Source organism: Coregonus lavaretus, assembly GCF_964263955.1.
Source record: "Coregonus lavaretus genome assembly, chromosome: 33".
NCBI lineage: Eukaryota > Metazoa > Chordata > Actinopteri > Salmoniformes > Salmonidae > Coregonus > Coregonus lavaretus.
In genome coordinates, this window is record NC_140020.1 from 1,759,279 (window position 1) to 1,779,856 (window position 20,578).

Sequence of the window (20,578 nt, forward strand, 5' to 3'; positions counted from 1 at the left end):
TGTCTCCTAGTGTCTCCTCTCCTCCTTCCTTTCTCCTAGTGTCTCCTCTCCCCTCCCTGTCCTCCTCACCTTCCTCCTCTCCTCTGCAGCCTCTAGTTTCTTCTGGATCTCCTCCATGGAGAGTTCTCTGCGTTGGGGCATGGTAGCGTTGAGCTCTGGGACGCCATCGAACGACGGGGGCTTCAGGATGACCTCGAAGGCCTGGCCCGACGCACGCTTGTTCAACTCTATCAACTCCACGTCCTTTATCACACACCAGTCCAGATCCACCGCATCTGCCAAAGCTAGTACCTTTTTCCTCACCTCTTCTGCATGTTTGTCCTGCCACACGGGAAAACAACAACAACAATATTTACATTCAGGAATCTATTAGCATTCATTCTGTAAAACCCAGACGTAAAAACAGCATAAAACAAAAGATAATCAACATGGGAATGATCAGACAGAAACTAAAATATGTGTAGTGTCTGTAAAATATTCATGCATTTTGAGATCTTAGTACAGAGGAATACATATGATGCTTAATTTTTTTTTCAAAATTATAAAAATGCTACGTTCAAGAATAATTTCGAGAGACTGGTAAGAGGAAGAGGGAGATTAAAGAGAGAGTTTTAGTAGATAAACTAAAGTGAAAAGGGAGGAAGAGGGAGATATAAAGTATTTAACCCCCTTCAAAATGTCTCTACTTTTACATTATTTTAATACTGAATGTTATCAGATCTTCAACTAAAACCTAATATTAGATAAAGGGAACCTGAGTGAACAAATAACACAACAATTACATGCTTATTTCATTTACTTCATTAACAAAGTTATGCAACCCATACTGTGCAAAAAAGTAATTGCCCCCCTTACACTCAATAACTGGCTGTTCCACCTTCAGCTGCAACGACTGTAACCAAACGCTTCCTGTAGTTGTTGATCAGTCTCTCACATCGCTGTGGAGGAATTTTGGCCCACTCTTGCAAGCAGAACTGCTTTAACTCAGCGACATTTGTGGGTTTTCAAGCATGAACTGCTCATTTCAAGTCCTGCCACAACATCTCAATTGGGATTAGGTCTGGACTTTGACTAGGCCATCCTAAAACATCTTATGTTTTGCTTTTTAACCATTTTCATTTACATTTTCATTTACACATCTACATGAAAATGGTTAAAAAGTAACACATTTGAAGTTTTGGAATGGCCTAGTCAAAGTCCAGACCTAATCCCAATTGAGATGTTGTGGCAGGACTTGATATTAGCAGTTCATGCTTGAAAACCCACAAATGTCACTGAGTTAAAGCAGTTCTGCATGCAAGAGGAGGCCAAAATTCCACCACAGCGATGTGTGAGACTGATCAACAACTACAGGAAGCATTTGGCTGCAGTCATTGCAGCTAAAGGTGGCACAACCAGTTATTGAGTGTAAGGGGGCAATTACTTTTCACACAGGGGAATTGGGTGTTGCATAACTTTGTTAATTAAATAAATAAAATAAGTATCAATTTTTTTGTTATTTGTAAACTCAGGTTCCCTTTATCTAATATTAGATTTGGTTGAAGATCTGATAACATTCAGTATCAAAAATATGCAAAAATACTTTTTCACGGCACTGTATATAAAATAGAGGGAGGGAGACTAGAGAGAGAGTGAGAGAGACTAGAGAGACCAGAGAGAGAGAGAGAGAGAGAGAGAGAGAGAGAGAGAGAGAGAGAGAGAGAGAGAGAGAGAGAGAGAGAGAGAGAGAGAGAGAGAAAGAGAGAGAGAGAGAGAGAGAGAGAGAGAGAGAGAGAGAGAGAGAGAGAGACTAGAGAGAGAGAGAGAGAGAGAGAGAGAGAGAGAGAGAGAGAGAGAGAGAGACTAGAGAGAGAGAGAGAGAGAGAGAGAGAGAGAGAGAGAGACAAGAGCGAGACTAGAGAGAAAGAGAGTGAAACTAGAGAGAGACTAGAGAGAGAGAGAGATAGAGAGAAAAACTAGAGACAGAGAGAGAGACTTGAAAGAGACTAGAGAGAGAGAGAGAGACTAGAGAGAGAGAGAGACTAGAGAGAGAGAGAGAGAGAGACTAGAGAGAGAGAGAGAGAGAGAGACTAGAGAGAGAGAGAGACTAGAGAGAGAGAGAGAGACCAGAAAGAGACTAGAAAGAGTCTAGAGAGAGAGAGACTAGAAAGAGACCAGAGAGACTAGAGAGAGAGAGAGAGCAACTCAAGAGAAATAAATAAGGAGAGCCAGATAGTAGCTAAGAGCTAAGAGAGAGATCGTGGCTAAACATCACCTTCTCCTGCAGTCGTTCCAACATGGCCGCCAGCAGAGCCTCTCTGTTCTCCTTGTTGGCCTCCATCTTCTGCTCCAGCTTCTCCTTGGCGTTCTTGATGAAGTTGTTGTTCTCCTCAAAGGCCTTCTGGATCACCTCTCTCTCGTGCTCTCTCTTCTCTGCCAGGTGCTTCAGCAGCTCAGCCTCCTGGCACTAGATGGCGGTGTGAGGAGAGTATCAGGATACAGACATGGTGTGTGTTTGTGCCATAGTGATATTTAGAGGATGCAACATCTGTCCCATTATGACGCCTGAGAGAAGGAGCAGCTCCATTGAGGCCATCTCCATTTTGAAGTAGTCAAACAAACTGAACCTTCCTTAACCCACAGGAAGTCCAAACTGAACCTTCCTTAACCCACAGGAAGTCCAAACTGAACCTTCCTTAACCCACAGGAAGTACCACTTCAAAATGGTGAAAGTCCTCAAAGGCGCTGCCCATGCTAAAACAGGCTGTTGAGAGTCCTCTATCCCTATGGTTAGCGTGTGTGTCTCTCTCCTCCTCCCTGTCTCCTAGTGTCTCCTCTCCTCCTCCCTGTCTCCTAGTGTCTCCTCTCCTCCTCCCTGTCTCCTAGTGTCTCCTCTCCTCCTCCCTGTCTCCTAGTGTCTCCTCTCCTCCTCCCTGTTTCCTAGTGTCTCCTCTCCCCTCCCTGTCTCCTAGTGTCTTCTCTCCTCCTCCCTGTCTCCTAGTGTCTCCTCTCCTCCTCCCTGTCTCCTAGTGTCTCCTCTCCTCCTCCCTGTCTCCTAGTGTCTCCTCTCCTCCTCCCTGTCTCCTAGTGTCTCCTCTCCTCCTCCCTGTCTCCTAGTGTCTCCTCTCCTCCCTGTCTCCTAGTGTCTCTCTCCTCCTCCCTGTCTCCTAGTGTCTCCTCTACTCCCTGTCTCCTAGTGTCTCTCTCCTCCTCCCTGTCTCCTAGTGTCTCCTCTCCTCCCTGTCTCCTAGTGTCTCTCTCCTCCTCACAGTCTCCTAGTGACTCCTCTCCTCCTCCCTCTCTCCTAGTGTCTCCTCTCCACTCCCTGTCTCCTAGTGTCTCCTCTCCTCCTCCCTGTCTCCTAGTGTCTCCTCTCCTCCTCCCTGTCTCCTCTCCTCCTCCCTGTCTCCTAGTGTCTCCTCTCCCCGCCCTGTCTCCTAGTGTCTCCTATCCCCCCTGTCTCCTAGTGTCTCCTCTCCTCCTCCCTGTCTCCTAGTGTCTCCTCTCCCCTCCCTGTCTCCTAGTGTCTCCTCTCCTCCTCCCTGTCTCCTAGTGTATCCTCTCCTCCTCCCTGTCTCCTAGTGTCTCCTCTCCTCCTCCCTGTCTCCTAGTGTCTCCTCTCCTCCCTGTCTCCTAGTGTCTCCTCTCCTCCCTGTCTCCTAGTGTCTCCTCTCCCCGCCCTGTCTCCTAGTGTCTCCTCTCCTCCCTGTCTCCTAGTGTCTCCTCTACTCCCTGTCTCCTAGTGTCTCTCTCCTCCTCCCTGTCTCCTAGTGTCTCCTCTCCTCCCTGTCTCCTAGTGTCTCTCTCCTCCTCCCTGTCTCCTAGTGACTCCTCTCCTCCTCCCTCTCTCCTAGTGTCTCCTCTCCACTCCCTGTCTCCCAGTCGTCTCCCCTCCCCTCTGTCTCCTAGTGTCTCCTCTCCTCCTCCCTGTCTCCTCTCCTCCTCCCTGTCTCCTAGTGTCTCCTCTCCCCGCCCTGTCTCCTAGTGTCTCCTATCCCCACTGTCTCCTAGTGACTCCTCTCCTCCTCCCTGTCTCCTAGTGTCTCCTCTCCCCTCCCTGTCTCCTAGTGTCTCCTCTCCTCCTCCCTGTCTCCTAGTGTATCCTCTCCTCCTCCCTGTCTCCTAGTGTCTCCTCTCCTCCTCCCTGTCTCCTAGTGTCTCCTCTCCTCCCTGTCTCCTAGTGTCTCCTCTCCTCCCTGTCTCCTAGTGTCTCCTCTCCCCGCCCTGTCTCCTAGTGTCTCCTATCCCCCCTGTCTCCTAGTGTCTCCGATCCTCCTCCCTGTCTCCTAGTGTATCCTCTCCTCCTCCCTGTCTCCTAGTGTCTCCTCTCCTCCTCCCTGTCTCCTAGTGTCTCCTCTCCTCCTCCCTGTCTCCTAGTGTCTCCTCTCCTCCTCCCTGTCTCCTAGTGCCTTCCCTCTTCCTCCCTGTCTCCTAGTGTCTTCTCTCCTCCTCCCTGTCTCCTAGTGTCTTCTATCCTCCTCCCTGTCTCCTAGTGTCTTCTCTCCTCCTCCCTGTCTCCTAGTGTCTTCTCTCCTCCTCCCTGTCTCCTAGTGTCTCCTATCCTCCTCCCTGTCTCCTAGTGTCTCCTCTCCTCCTCCCTGTCTCCTAGTGTCTCCTCTCCTCCTCCCTGTCTCCTAGTGTCTTCTCTCTACCTCCCTGTCTCCTAGTGTCTTCTCTCCTCCTCCCTGTCTCCTAGTGTCTCCTATCCTCCTCCCTGTCTCCTAGTGTCTTCTCTCCTCCTCCCTGTCTCCTAGTGTCTTCTCTCCTCCTCCCTGTCTCCTAGTGTCTCCTATCCTCCTCCCTGTCTCCTAGTGTCTCCTCTCCTCCTCCCTGTCTCCTAGTGTCTCCTCTCCTCCTCCCTGTCTCCTAGTGTCTCCTCACCTCCTCCCTGTCTCCTAGTGTCTCCTCTCCTCCTCCCTGTCTCCTAGTGTCTCCTCTCCTACCCCCTGTCTACTAGTGTCTCCTCTCATACTCCCTGTCTCCTAGTGTCTCAACTCCTACCTGTCTCCTAGTGTCTCCTCTCCTCCCTCTCTCCTAGTGTCTCCTCTCCCTGCCCTGTCTCCTAGTGTCTCCTCTCTTCTCCCTGTCTCCTAGTGTCTCCTCTCCTCCTCCCTGTCTCCTAGTGTCTCCTCTCTTCCTTCCTGTCTCCTTGTGTCTCCTATTCCCTCCCTGTCTCCTAGTGTCTCCTCACCTCCTCCCTGTCTCCTAGTGTCTCCTCTCCTCCTCCCTGTCTCCTAGTGTATCCTCTCCTCCTCCCTGTCTCCTAGTGTCTCCTCTCCTCCTCCCTGTCTCCTAGTGTCTCCTCTCCTCCTCCTTGTCTCCTAGTGTCTCCACTCCCCTCCCTGTCTCCTAGTGTATCCTCTCCTCCTCCCTGTCTCCTAGAGTCTCCTCTCCTCCTCCCTGTCTCCTAGTGTCTCCTCTCCTCCTCCTTGTCTCCTAGTGTCTCCACTCCCCTCCCTGTCTCCTAGTGTATCCTCTCCTCCTCCCTGTCTCTTAGTGTCTCCTCTCCTCCTCCCTGTCTCCTAGTGTCTCCTCTCCTCCTCCCTGTCTCCTAGTTTCTCCTCTCCTCCTCCCTGTCTCCTAGTGTATCCTCTCCCCTCCCTGTCTCCTAGTGTCTCCTCTCCTCCTCCCTGTGTCTTAGTGTCTCCTCTCCTCCTCCCTGTCTCCTAGTGTCTCCTCTCCTGCTCCCTGTCTCCTAGTGTCTCCTCTCCCCTCCCTGTCTCCTAGTATCTCCTCTCCACCCTGTCACCTAGTGTCTCCTCTCCCCTCCCTGTCTCCTAGTGTCTCCTCTCCTCCTCCCTGTCTCCTAGTGTCTCCTCTCCTCCTCCCTGTCTCCTAGTGTCTCCTCTCCCCTCCCTGTCTCCTAGTGTTCTCCTTTCCTTCTCCCTGTCTCCTAGTGTCTCCTCTCCTCCTCCCTGTCTCCTAGTATCTCCTCTCCTCCTCCCTGTCTCCTAGTGTCTCCTCTCCTCCTCCCTGTCTCCTCTCCTCCTCCCTGTCTCCTAGTGTCTCCTCTCCTCCTCCCTGTCTCCTCTCCTCCTCCCTGTCTCCTAGTGTCTCCTCTCCTCTTCCTGTCTCCTAGTGTCTCCTCTCCCCTCCCTGTCTCCTAATGTCTCCTCTCCTACCCCCTGTCTACTAGTGTCTCCTCTCATACTCCCTGTCTCCTAGTGTCTCAACTCCTACCTGTCTCCTAGTGTCTCCTCTCCCCTCCCTGTCTCCTAGTGTCTCCTCTCCTCCCTCTCTCCTAGTGTCTCCTCTCCCTTCCCTGTCTCCTAGTGTCTCCTCTCTTCTCCCTGTCTCCTAGTGTCTCCTCTCCTCCTCCCTGTCTCCTAGTGTCTCCTCTCTTCCTCCCTGTCTCCTTGTGTCTCCAATTCCCTCCCTGTCTCCTAGTGTCTCCTCTCCTCCTCCCTGTCTCCTTGTGTCTCCTCTTCCTTCCCTGTCTCCTAGTGTCTCTTCACCTCCTCCCTGTCTCCTAGTGTCTCCTCACCTCCTCCCTGTCTCCTAGTGTCTTCTCTCCTCCTCCCTGTCTCCTAGTGTATCCTCTCCTCCTCCCTGTCTCCTAGTGTCTCCTCTCCTCCTCCCTGTCTCCTAGTGTCTCCTCTCCTCCTCCTTGTCTCCTAGTGTCTCCACTCCCCTCCCTGTCTCCTAGTGTATCCTCTCCTCCTCCCTGTCTCCTAGAGTCTCCTCTCCTCCTCCCTGTCTCCTAGTGTCTCCTCTCCTCCTCCTTGTCTCCTAGTGTCTCCACTCCCCTCCCTGTCTCCTAGTGTATCCTCTCCTCCTCCCTGTCTCTTAGTGTCTCCTCTCCTCCTCCCTGTCTCCTAGTGTCTCCTCTCCTCCTACCTGTCTCCTAGTTTCTCCTCTCCTCCTCCCTGTCTCCTAGTGTCTCCTCTCCCCTCCCTGTCTCCTAGTGTCTCCTCTCCTCCTCCCTGTGTCTTAGTGTCTCCTCTCCTCCTCCCTGTCTCCTAGTGTCTCCTCTCCTGCTCCCTGTCTCCTAGTGTCTCCTCTCCCCTCCCTGTCTCCTAGTGTCTCTTCTCCACCCTGTCACCTAGTGTCTCCTCTCCCCTCCCTGTCTCCTAGTGTCTCCTCTCCTCCTCCCTGTCTCCTAGTGTCTCCCCTCCTCCTCCCTGTCTTCTAGTGTCTCCTTTCCTTCTCCCTGTCTCCTAGTGTCTCCTCTCCTCCTCCCTATCTCCTAGTATCTCCTCTCCTCCTCCCTGTCTCCTAGTGTCTCCTCTCCTCCTCCCTGTCTCCTCTCCTCCTCCCTGTCTCCTAGTGTCTCCTCTCCTCCTCCCTGTCTCCTCTCCTCCTCCCTGTCTCCTAGTGTCTCCTCTCCTCTTCCTGTCTCCTAGTGTCTCCTCTCCCCTCCCTGTCTCCTAGTGTTCTCCTTTCCTTCTCCCTGTCTCCTAGTGTCTCCTCTCCTCCTCCCTGTCTCCTAGTGTCTCCCCTCCTCCTCCCTGTCTCCTAGTGTCTCCTCTCCTCCTCCCTGTCTCCTAGTGTCTCCTCTCCCCTCCCTGTCTCCTAGTGTTCTCCTTTCCTTCTCCCTGTCTCCTAGTGTCTCCTCTCCTCCTCCCTGTCTCCTAGTATCTCCTCTCCTCCTCCCTGTCTCCTAGTGTCTCCTTTCCTTCTCCCTGTCTCCTAGTGTCTCCTCTCCTCCTCCCTGTCTCCTAGTATCTCCTCTCCTCCTCCCTGTCTCCTAGTGTCTCCTCTCCTCCTCCCTGTCTCATCTCCTCCTCCCTGTCTCCTAGTGTCTCCTATCCTCTTCCTGTCTCCTAGTGTCTCCTCTCCTCCTCCCTGTCTCCTAGTTTCTCCTCTCCTCCTCCCTGTCTGCTAGTGTCTCCTCTCCTCCTCCCTGTCTCCTAGTGTCTCCTCTCCTCCTCCCTGTCTCCTAGTTTCTCCTCTCCTCCTCCCTGTCTCCTAGTGTCTCCTCTCCTCCTCCCTGTATCCTAGTGTCTCCTCTCCTCTTCCTGTCTCCTAGTGTCTCCACTCCCCTCCCTGTCTCCTAGTGTCTCCTATTCCCTCCCTGTCTCCTAGTGTCTCCTCTCCTCCTCCCTGTCTCCTAGTGTCTCCTCTCCTCCTCCCTGTCTCCTAGTGTCTCCTCTCCTCCTCCCTGTCTCCTAGTGTCTCCTCTCCCCTCCCTGTCTCCTAGTATTTCCTCTCCTCTCCCCTCCCTGTCCTCCTCACCTTCCTCCTCTCCTCTGCAGCCTCTAGTTTCTTCTGGATCTCCTCCATGGAGAGTTCTCTGCGTTGGGGCATGGTAGCGTTGAGCTCTGGGACGCCATCGAACGACGGGGGCTTCAGGATGACCTCGAAGGCCTGTCCTGACGCACGCTTGTTCAACTCTATCACCTCCACGTCCTTTATCACACACCAGCCCAGGTCCACCGCATCTGGGGATGGGACAGGAGGTAAGAGCTTTAAAACCCAATCCTTTAGACATCTAGCTAGCCCACATGTTACTAGATATTCTGTTTCTTCAATGCTGTCTTTTCTCTTTCGTTTCTACTGTATGAAACGTCAGGAAGTATAAAGTATCATTTATAAATGAAGTTTATAAATGTGTTGTTTTACCTTCTGCTTTGTATGTGGGCTTACAGTCGATGGTCTGAGGGTTGATGCAAGAGCAGAAAAGAGACACCAGGGGGAGCTCTTTGACCTTCTCTCTGTATGCTGCAGGGGACACAGACATATAGTTATATATATATATATATATATATATATATAAATATATATATATATACATATATATATATATATATATATATATATATATATACATATATATATATATATAGTTATATACACATATAGTTATATATACATAGTTATATACACATATAGTTATATATATATATATAGTTATATACACATTTAGTTATATATATATATAGTTATATACACATATATTTATATATATATATATATATAGTTATTTACACATTTAGTTATTTATATATAGTTATATACACATATCGTTAAATATATATACACTGCTCAAAAAAATAAAGGGAACACTTAAACAACACAATGTAACTCCAAGTCAATCACACTTCTGTGAAATCAAACTGTCCACTTAGGAAGCAACACTGATTGACAATAAATGTCACATGCTGTTGTGCAAATGGAATAGACAACAGGTGGAAATTATAGGCAATTAGCAAGACACCCCCAATAAAGGAGTGGTTCTGCAGGTGGTGACCACAGACCACTTCTCAGTTCCTATGCTTCCTGGCTGATGTTTTGGTCACTTTTGAATGCTGGCGGTGCTTTCACTCTAGTGGTAGCAGGAGACGGAGTCTACAACCCACACAAGTGGCTCAGGTAGTGCAGCTCATCAGGATGGCACATCAATGCGAGCTGTGGCAAGAAGGTTTGCTGTGTCTGTCAGCGTAGTGTCCAGAGCATGGAGGCGCTACCAGGAGACAGGCCAATACATCAGGAGACGTGGAGGAGGGCGTAGGAGGGCAACAACCCAGCAGCAGGACCGCTACCTCCGCCTTTGTGCAAGGAGGAGCAGGAGGAGCACTGCCAGAGCCCTGCAAAATGACCTCCAGCAGGCCACAAATGTGCATGTGTCTGCTCAAACGGTCAGAAACAGACTCCATGAGGGTGGTATTAGGGCCCGACGTCCACAGGTGGGGGTTGTGTTTACAGCCCAACACCGTGCAGGACGTTTGGCATTTGCCAGAGAACACCAAGATTGGCAAATTCGCCACTGGCGCCCTGTGCTCTTCACAGATGAAAGCAGGTTCACACTGAGCATGTGACAGACGTGACAGAGTCTGGAGATGCCGTGGAGAACGTTCTGCTGCCTGCAACATCCTCCAACATGACCGATTTGGTGGTGGGTCAGTCATGGTGGGGGTGGCATTTCTTTGGGGGGCCGCACAGCCCTCCATGTGCTCGCCAGAGGTAGCCTGACTGCCATTAGGTACCGAGATGAGATCCTCAGACCCCTTGTGAGACCATATGCTGGTGCGGTTGGCCCTGGGTTCCTCCTAATGCAAGACAATGCTAGACCTCATGTGGCTGGAGTGTGTCAGCAGTTCCTGCAAGAGGAAGGCATTGATGCTATGGACTGGCCCGCCCGTTCCCCAGACCTGAATCCAATTGAGCACATCTGGGACATCATGTCTCGCTCCATCCACCAACGCCACGTTGCACCACAGACTGTCCAGGAGTTGGCGGATGCTTTAGTCCAGGTCTGGGAAGAGATCCCTCAGGAGACCATCCGCCACCTCATCAGGAGCATGCCCAGGCGTTGTAGGGAGGTCATACAGGCACGTGGAGGCCACACACACTACTGAGCCTCATTTTGACTTGTTTTAAGGACATTACATCAAAGTTGGATCAGCCTGTAGTGTGGTTTTCCACTTTAATTTTGAGTGTGACTCCAAATCCAGACCTCCATGGGTTGATACATTTGATTTATATTGATAATTTTTGTGTGATTTTGTTGTCAGCACATTCAACTATGTAAAGAAAAAAGTATTTAATAAGATAATTTCATTCATTCAGATCTAGGGTGTGTTATTTTAGTGTTCCCTTTATTTTTTTGAGCAGTGTATATATATATATATATATATATATATATATATATATATATATATACAGTGGGGAAAAAAAGTATTTAGTCAGCCACCAATTGTGCAAGTTCTCCCACTTAAAAAGATGAGAGAGGCCTGTAATTTTCATCATAGGTACACGTCAACTATGACAGACAAATTGAGGAAAAAAAATCCAGAAAATCCCATTGTAGGATTTTTTATGAATTTATTTGCAAATTATGGTGGAAAATAAGTATTTGGTCACCTACAAACAAGCAAGATTTCTGGCTCTCACAGACCTGTAACTTCTTCTTTCAGAGGCTCCTCTGTCCTCCACTCGTTACCTGTATTAATGGCACCTGTTTGAACTTGTTATCAGTATAAAATACACCTGTCCACAACCTCAAACAGTCACACTCCAAACTTCACAATGGCCAAGACCAAAGAGCTGTCAAAGGACACCAAAAACAAAATTGTAGACCTGCACCAGGCTGGGAAGACTGAATCTGCAATAGGTAAGCAGCTTGGTTTGAAGAAATCAACTGTGGGAGCAATTATTAGGAAATGGAAGACATACAAGACCACTGATAATCTCCCTCGATCTGGGGCTCCACGCAAGATCTCACCCCGTGGGGTCAAAATGATCACAAGAACGGTGAGCAAAAATCCCAGAACCACACGGGGGGACCTAGTGAATGACCTGCAGAGAGCTGGGACCAAAGTAACAAAGCCAACCATCAGTAACACACTACGCCGCCAGGGACTCAAATCCTGCAGTGCGAGACGTGTCCCCCTGCTTAAGCCAGTACATGTCCAGGCCCGTCTGAAGTGCATTTGGATGATCCAGAAGAGGATTGGGAGAATGTCATATGGTCAGATGAAACCAAAATATAACTTTTTGGTAAAAACTCAACTCGTCATGTTTGGAGGACAAAGAATGCTGAGTTGCATCCAAAGAACACCATACCTACTGTGAAGCATGGGGTTGGAAACATCATGCTTTGGGGCTGTTTTTCTGCAAATGGACCAGGACGACTGATCCGTGTAAAGGAAAGAATGAATGGGGCCATGTATCGTGAGATTTTGAGTGAAACCCTCCTTCCATCAGCAAGGGCATTGAAGATGAAACGTGGCTGGGTCTTTCAGCATGACAATGATCCCAAACACACCGCCCGGGCAACGAAGGAGTGGCTTCGTAAGAAGCATTTCAAGGTCCTGGAGTGGCCTAGCCAGTCTCCAGATCTCAACCCCATAGAAAATCTTTGTAGGGAGTTGAAAGTCTGTGTTGCCCAGCGACAGCCCCAAAACATCACTGCTCTAGAGGAGATCTGCATGGAGGAATGGGCCAAAATACCAGCAACAGTGTGTGAAAACCTTGTGAAGACTTACAGAAAACGTTTGACCTGTGTCATTGCCAACAAAGGGTATATAACAAAGTATTGAGAAACTTTTGTTATTGACCAAATACTTATTTTCCACCATCATATGCCAATAAATTCATTAAAAATCCTACAATGTGATTTTCTGGATTTTTTTTTCTCATTTTGTCTGTCATAGTTGACGTGTACCTATGATGAAAATTACAGGCCTCTCTCATCTTTTTAAGTGGGAGAACTTGCACAATTGGTGGCTGACTAAATACTTTTTTCCCCCACTGTACACAGTAGAAGTCGGAAGTTTACATACACCTTAGCCAAATACATTTAAACTCAGTTTTTCACAATTCCTGACTTTATTTCAGCTTTTATTTCTTTCATCACATTCCCAGTGGGTCATAAGTTTACATACACTCAATTAGTATTTGGTAGCATTGCCTTTAAATTGTTTAACTTGGGTCAAATGTTTCGGTTAGCCTTCCACAAGCTTCCCACAATAAGTTGCGTGAATTTTGGCCCATTCCTCCTGACAGAGCTGGTGTAACTGAGTCAGTTTTGTAGGCCTCCTTGCTCGCACATGCTTTTTCAGTTCTGCCCACACATTTTCTATAGGATTGAGGTCAGGGCTTTGTGATGGCCACTCCAGTACCTTGACTTTGTTGTTCTTAAGCTATTTTGTCACAACTTTGGAAGTATGCTTGGGGTCATTGTCCATTTGGAAGACCCATTTATGACCAAGCTTTAACTTCCTGACTGATGTCTTGAGATGTTGCTTCAATATATCCACATAATTTTCCTTCCTCATGATGCCATCTATTTTGTGAATTGCACCAGTCCCTCCTGCAGCAAAGCACCCCCACAGCATGATGCTGCCACCTCCGTGCTTCACGGTTGGGATGGTGTTCTTCGGCTTGGCAGTTTTGGTTTCTTCCTTGCTGAGCGGCCTTTCAGGTAATGTCGATATAGGACTCGTTTTACTGTGGATATAGATACTTTTGTACCTGTTTCCTCTAGCATCTTCACAAGGTCATTTGCTGTTGTTCTGTGATAGATTTGCACTTTTCGCAACAAAGTACGTTCATCTCTAGGAGAAAGAACGCGTCTCCTTCCTGAGCGGTATGATGGTTGCGTGGTCCCATGGTGTTTATACTTGCGTGAGGTCGAAGGATTTGTCCGTAGAGTTCTGAGACAGGATTGTGTCCCCAAGAACACAGTGGCCTCCATCATTCTTAAATGGAAGAAGTTTGGAACCACCAAGACTCTTCCTAGAGCTGGCCGCCCGGCCAAACTGCGCAATCGGGGGAGAAGGGCCTTGGTCAGGCGGGTGACCAAGAACCCAATGGTAACTCTGACAGAGCTCCAGAGTTCCTCTGTGGAGATGGGAGAACCTTCCAGAAGGACAACCATCTCTGCAGCAATCCAACAATCAGGCCTTTATAGTAGTGTGTCCGGACGGAAGCCACTCCTCAGTAAAAGGCACATGACAGCCCCGCTTGGAGTTTGCCAAAAGGCACCTAAAGACTCTCAGACCATGAGAAACAAGATTCTCTGGTCTGATGAAACCAAGATTGAACTCTTTGGCCTGAATGCCAAGCGTCACGTCTGGATGAAACCTGGCACCATCCCTACAGTGAAGCATGGTGGTGTCAGCATGATGCTGTGGGGATGTTTTTCAGCAGCAGGGACTGGGAGACTAGTCAGGATCAAGGGAAAGATGAACGGAACAAAGTACAGAGAGGTCCTTGATGAAAACCTGCTCCAGAGCACTCATGACCTCAGACTGGGGCGAAGGTTCACCTTCCAACAGGACAACAACCCTAAGCACACAGCCAAGACAACGCAGGAATGGCTTCAGGACAAGTCTCTGAAGAAGACTCTAGGCTGTAATCGCTCCAAAGGTACTTTGACAAAGTACTGAGTAAAGGGTCTGAATTGTTATGTAAATGTCACATTTCAGTTGTACATTTTTTATACATTTGCAAAAAAATCTAAAAACATGTTTTTGCTTTGTCATTATGTGGTATTGTGTCTAGATTGATGAAGGAAAATAACTATTTAATAAATTTTAGAATAAGGCTGTACTGAACAAAATGTGGAAAAAGTCAAGGGGTCTGAATACTTTGCTAAAGTACATATATTTTTTAAATTCAGGACATCCGTGATTTTTCCCCCAGCAGATGTGGTCCTCTGTAGCTCAGCTGGTAGAGCACGGCGCTTGTAACGCCAAGGTAGTGGGTTCGATCCCCGGGACCACCCATACACAAAAAAAATGTATGCACGCATGACTGTAAGTCGCTTTGGATAAAAGCGTCTGCTAAATGGCATATTTATAAAAGGTTAGGTCAGTAGAGGACAGGACCAAAAGCCGCATTGGCTTGTTGAGGCGCTCTCCTTCTAGCCAACCTCTGCTGTAGGTAGCCTAACCTAGTCCACTGTACAGTACCTCTGCTGTAGGTAGCCTAGCCTAACCTAGTCCACTGTACAGTACCTCTGCTGTAGGTAGCCTAGCCTAACCTAGTCCACTGTACAGTACCTCAACTGTAGGTAGCCTAGCCCTGCCTAACCTAGCCCACTTTACAGTACCTCTGCTGTAGGTAGCCTAGCTTAGCCTAGCCTAACCTAGTCCACTGTACAGTACCTCTGCTGTAGGTAGCCTAGCCTAGCCTAGCCTAGTCCACTGTACAGTACCTCTGCTGTAGGTAGCCTAGCCTAGCCTAGCCTAGTCCACTGTACAGTACCTCTGCTGTAGGTAGCCTAGCCTAGCCTAGCCTAGTCCACTGTACAGTACCTCTGCTGTAGGTAGCCTAGCCTAGCCTAGCATATTCCACTGTACAGTACCTCTGCTGTAGGTAGCCTAGCCTAGCCTAGCATATTCCACTGTACAGTACCTCTGCTGTAGGTAGCCTAGCTTAGGCCACTGTACAGTACAGTGTGTCTCTGACAGTGTAAACATAGCCACGCCAAAACCAGAATACGGCGCCTGGCCAGACTAATGTCAACCCAACCTCCCAATAATATACAAAGCATTATCCCCAACCCGTTAGTTTACAGTTGAATATAACACCTCCCAAACATGGCTTAACACAGTGGCTACTGTATATGCAGTGTCAGGGTTCATTACCTACATGGGGAGTATTATGAAGCCATTATGTGTTGCTTATGGAAAATGTCATACATTATGTTGAAGTTATGTTTCCAATGAATGACCTCTGTTGGAGGTACATAAGGAGTACATGAAGGTATAGGGTAATGTATTTTACATTAAATAAGTATACATACATACATACGTTTTGTTGTGTCTAAACGATGTATCCTGTTATGCAGTCTGCACTAATGGCCTTAGTTGGAGGTACATTTGGATTATTATGAAGGTATTATGTATTGCATATGGAGAATGTCTATATATTTATATATTTAAATGTGTAGAAATTAAGTCTCCATAATAAGTGCTTACCTGCAAGGGTCATGTTTCCACGGTGTCTGTGTGCCACACCAGAGATGAGCTCAGGTCAATGCTGGTCAATGCTGTTCCTGTAGATAAAGAGGGCTTCAATTAGGTTTTAATTTATAAGAATTATTATTAAAATAATCTGGAGTTAACATATCGCCCAGGGTTACACTATGTTCAAGAGAACGATGCTTGAAGTCTTAATGAGAAATAGCTTAAAATAGAAAAATCCATTAATGGAAGGTCTCAGGTAATAAAAAGTGCTAGTTTTGAAGAGAGGGTTTCTGATAATCATGATGTTTATGATATAAGTCGTACAGGTTATCCTTACTGCCACGCAGTGTGACTGTGTGTGTGTGTGTTTGTGTGTGTGTGTGCCTGTGTGTGGGTGTATGCATGCATTTTAACCCCCTGCATAATGATAAATCACAGTCATGACACTTGGAAGAAACGGCAGAGTGAATTCAGATGTGAGAGAGTGAGAGAGAGAGAGAGAGAGAGAGAGAGAGAGAGAGAGAGAGAGAGAGTGAGAGAGAGAGAGAGAGAGAGAGAGAGAGAGAGAGAGAGAGAGAGAGAGAGAGAGAGAGAGAGCGAGAGAGAGAGAGAGAGAGAGAGAGAGAGAGAGAGAGAGAGAGAGAGAGAGAGAGAGAGAAGAGAGAGAGAGAGGGTGGAGAGAGAGAGAGAGAGAGAGAGAGAGAGAGAGAGAGAGAGGAGAGAGAGAGAGAGAGAGAGAGAGAGAGAGAGAGAGAGAGAGAGAGAGAGAGAGAGAGAGAGAGAGAGAGAAAGAGAGAGAGAGAGAGAGAGGTGGAGAGGGAGAGGGAGAGAGATAGAGAGAGAGAGAGAAGAGAGAGAGAGAGAGAGAGAGAGAGAGAGAGAGAGAGAGAGAGAGAGAAAGAGAGAGAGAGAGAGAGAGGTGGAGAGGGAGAGGGAGAGAGAGATGAGAGAGAGAGAGAGAGGAGAGAGAGAGAGAGAGAGAGAGAGAGAGAGAGAGAGAGAGAGAGAGAGAGAGAGAGAGAGAGAGAGAGAGAGAGAGAGAGAGGAGGAGAGGAGAGAGAAGGAGAGGTGGCAGCCTTCTCCCCTCCAATCTCCCCACCACCTGCCCTCCCAGATCTCTCCACCACCTGCCCCCTCCAGATCTCTCCACCACCTGCTCCCTCCAGATCTCTCCACCACCTGCTCCCTCCAGATCTCTCCACACCTGCTCCCTCCAGATCTCTCCACCACCTGCTCCCTCCAGATCTCTCCACCACCTGCTCCCTCCAGATCTCTCCACCACCTGCTCCCTCCAGATCTCTCCACCACCTGCTCCCTCCAGATCTCTCCACTTCCTGCTCTCTGTCTCCACCCTTCCTCAGATGAGCTCCTCAACACTGAATTAATGCAAAATATTACCAAAATATTACCAAAATATTACCAAAATATTACCAAAATCTGTTCTTACATGATTTCCTTCTTCAGGGGCCTAATACTACTACCCACTGGGAACACACTTGTTGACACAACGTTGTTTCCACGTCATTTCAATGAAATTGTGTTGAACCAACCTGGAATAGACGTCTGTCCCCAGTGGGTAGTTTCTTCTTCAGGCACCTAATATTACACGTATTAGTTTGTGGATCAAACAGGGTTAAACCATCCTGTCTTCTTCAGGCTAACGCCTAACTCCAAGTCCTCCTGACTAACCCTTAGTCAGGCTAACGCCTAACTCCAAGTCCTCCTGACTAACCCTTAGTCAGGCTAACGTCTAACTCCAAGTCCTCCTGACTAACCCTTAGTCAGGCTAACGCCTAACTCCAAGTCCTCCTGACTAACCCTTAGTCAGGCTAACGTCTAACTCCAAGTCCTCCTGACTAACCCTTAGTCAGGCTAACGCCTAACTCCAAGTCCTCCTGACTAACCCTTATTCTGTCTAACGCCTAACTCCAAGTCCTCCTGACTAACCCTTAGTCAGGCTAACACCTAACTCCAAGTCCTCCTGACTAACCCTTAGTCAGGCTAACGCCTAACTCCAAGTCCTCCTGACTAACCCTTAGTCAGGCTAACGCCTAACTCCAAGTCCTCCTGACTAACCCTTAGTCAGGCTAACGCCTAACTCCAAGTCCTCCTGACTAACCCTTAGTCAGGCTAACGCCTAACTCCAAGTCCTCCTGACTAACCCTTAGTCAGGCTAACGCCTAACTCCAAGTCCTCCTGACTAACCCTTAGTCCGGCTAACGCCTAACTCCAAGTCCTCCTGACTAACCCTCAGTCAGGCTAACACCTAACTCCAAGTCCTCCTGACTAACCCTTAGTCAAGCTAACGTCTAACTCCAAGTCCTCCTGACTAACCTTTAGTCAGGTTAAAGTCTAACTCCAAGTCCTCCTGACTAACCCTTAGTCAGGCTAACGCCTAACTCCAAGTCCTCCTGACTAACCCTTATTCTGGCTAACGTCTAACTCCAAGTCCTCCTGACTAACCTTTAGTCAGGTTAAAGTCTAACTCCAAGTCCTCCTGACTAACCCTTAGTCAGGCTAACGCCTAACTCCAAGTCCTCCTGACTAACTCTTATTCTGTCTAACGCCCAACTCCAAGTCCTCCTGACTAACCCTTATTCTGGCTAACGCCTAACTCCAAGTCCTCCTGACTAACCCTTAGTCCGGCTAACGCCTAACTCCAAGTCCTCCTGACTAACCCTTAGTCAGGCTAACGCCTAACTCCAAGTCCTCCTGACTAACTCTTATTCTGTCTAACGCCCAACTCCAAGTCCTCCTGACTAACCCTTATTCTGGCTAACGCCAAACTCCAAGTCCTCCTGACTTCAAAGTCTGGAAAGGCTATTTTGATGTTGTAGCCACAAGGCTTTGATAATGAAGGGGTCTTGCTTTTTTACTGATTGGTTCTCCTCTATGTCTTTCTCACTCAAACACACTTGGACAATCAAACGCAGCCCCCGAGCGCAGACCCCTTCCAATACAACTGTTCGATTTTCAAATCTAAACAACGTGATGTCTCAACCCCCCAGGAAATAAAACAACTTTTCCGATAACCAATTACAAATGTAGACATAGAGGACAGAGAAAAGCCGACCCCTGATATAATTTGGGATCCCTGTGAGGCATACATTAGGAGAATGATAATCTCATACTCTGCAAAAGTTAAATCTGATTTAGAAATTTAAATTAAATAAAAATAAATAAATCACTATCTTAGAAAAAGCCCATAAAACAGCTTTACACGGTAAAGAAGAAAATATAATTTCTGAATTTAAGCAGGAATACGATATTTTACTTTTGCAGAGCCATCAACTACAGGTTCAACTAAAATAAAGCATACTACTTAATGGCAAATAAACCTGGTAAATATCTTGCAGCTCTCACAAAACGAATACACGCTGAACCAGTTATAATTTAAAAGACAAAGATACAAATGCGGTAATTAGAAACAACAATGTGATTAATGACAATTTTAAAAGCTTCTATGAAAATGTACAGCGCATTCGGGAAGTATTCAGACCCCTTCCCTTTTTCCACATTTTGTTACGTTACAGCCTTATTCTAAAATGGATTAAATAAATCAAAATCCTCATCAATCTACACACAATACCCCATAATGACAAAGCGAAAACAAGTTTTTAGAATTTTTTGCAAATGTCCTTGAGTGGCCCAGCCAGAGCCCGGACTTGAACCCGATCGAACATCTCTGGAGAGACCTGAAAATAGCCGTCCAACCTGACAAGAGTTTGAGAGAATCTGCAGAGAAGAATGGGAGAAACTCCCCAAATACAGGTGTGCCAAGCTTGTAGCGTCATACCCAAGAAGACTCTAGACTGTAATCGCTGCCAAAGGTGCTTCAACAAAGTACAGAGTAAAGGGTCTGAATACTTTAAAAAAACAAAATTTTGTAAACATTTCTAAAAACCTGTTTTGCTTTGTCATTATGGAGTATTGTGTGTAGATTGATAAGGGAAAAAACTATTTAATCCATTTTAGAATAAGGCTGTAACGTAACAAAATGTGGAAAAATTCAAAGTGTCTGAATGCTTTCCAAATGCACTGTATAAATCAGAATTAAACAACCCGTTGAATTATTGAAATTATCCTTCAAATATGCATATTGCATAAGATACATTAGAGAACTGAGGTGGTTCCCTCCAGAATCCCTTCCCCTATGTGTAAACTTGATTATGTTGGCCCTGGATAGAGCTCTACTGAAGTCGTGTTTAACATAGTAGTATCTTGCTCTAGTCTAGGAGAGGAAGATGCAGCCTTCCAACAGGGGGGAGGCCAGCATAGGGGTCCAAGGTTTTCTTCTGGGGTATTTTGTTGTTTTTAGCTGTTTTTTGTTTTCTTTATATTTTATTATTCTGACCTTTCAGCACACTGGCCATGTGATTGTACTAACATTAATCTCTAATTACTATGACTATGAGTAATTCACATACTCTAGGCTCCACTTGCTTTATCAGCTGGTACTTAAAAGGACAACTCTTAAGTTCGACTTCGTCTCGGGCCTAACAACACCCCCGTGCCAATATGTCCTCCAAACCCCGGCTTCTCTGGCATTATCACTTAATTAACCATGTGGTCAAGCGTAGCCAACTGTATACTCATCTTAAGTCTTTAAGTCCGGACATTGTTTTTCTCCAAGATACCTATCTCCAGTCCAGCGACCATGATAAACTAAAGAGAGAATGGGTCGACCAAACATTTCACTCCAACGTTGGTGCTAAGGCCAGAGGGGCACCTGTTTGCCTCCTCCAAAGTCATTTCAGATACTAATGGCAGATATGTTATAGTGATGGGGAAATTGTTTAGCACACAGGTTGTTCTGGCTAACCTCAACTCATTCTAGATGTGGACAACAGATATGGAACTATCTCAACTCATTCTAGATGTGGACAACACATATGCCTCTTCTCCGACTCCTGAACTCTACAAAGATTTTCTTTTAGACATCTCTAACCCTGTGGAGTCCATACCCTATCTCTTGGACATGCTACAAGGTTTTGGGACATTCTCTGGTTATAAGTTAAACCTAACAAAAAGTGGCTCCTCCCCATTAATCAATTAGCAGAAGGTATTGGGTATGCCAATTTCCCATTTAAGGTGGAGCATCAGGTCTTTACTTATTTGGGGATAAAGGTCACATGCTCATTTAAGGCTCTGTTTATTAGCCCCAACCCGTTCACTGCCATTTTTAGTGTACTTCCCCTAGATCAGAATGTTACCACGCATCAGGTGAAAGCGATAGCATTTGC

The 20,578-nt window shown here is 47.2% G+C and overlaps 1 protein-coding gene across 1 annotated transcript in view; it reads right to left on the bottom strand.

Annotated features, from left to right (window-relative positions):
* Positions 1 to 20,578, bottom strand: part of LOC311108340 (stathmin-4-like) — a 35,525-nt gene that overhangs the window by 4,113 nt on the left and 10,834 nt on the right. Inside the window, exons 2-6 of the mRNA XM_084150971.1 lie at positions 15,348 to 15,424; positions 8,542 to 8,640; positions 8,155 to 8,360; positions 2,255 to 2,446; positions 70 to 321 (exon numbers count right to left, since the gene is read on the bottom strand). Of these exons, the coding sequence (XP_084007097.1) occupies positions 70 to 321; positions 2,255 to 2,446; positions 8,155 to 8,360; positions 8,542 to 8,640; positions 15,348 to 15,360 (762 nt within the window). The 5' untranslated portion in view covers positions 15,361 to 15,424. The remainder of the gene's footprint in view (positions 1 to 69; positions 322 to 2,254; positions 2,447 to 8,154; positions 8,361 to 8,541; positions 8,641 to 15,347; positions 15,425 to 20,578) is intronic.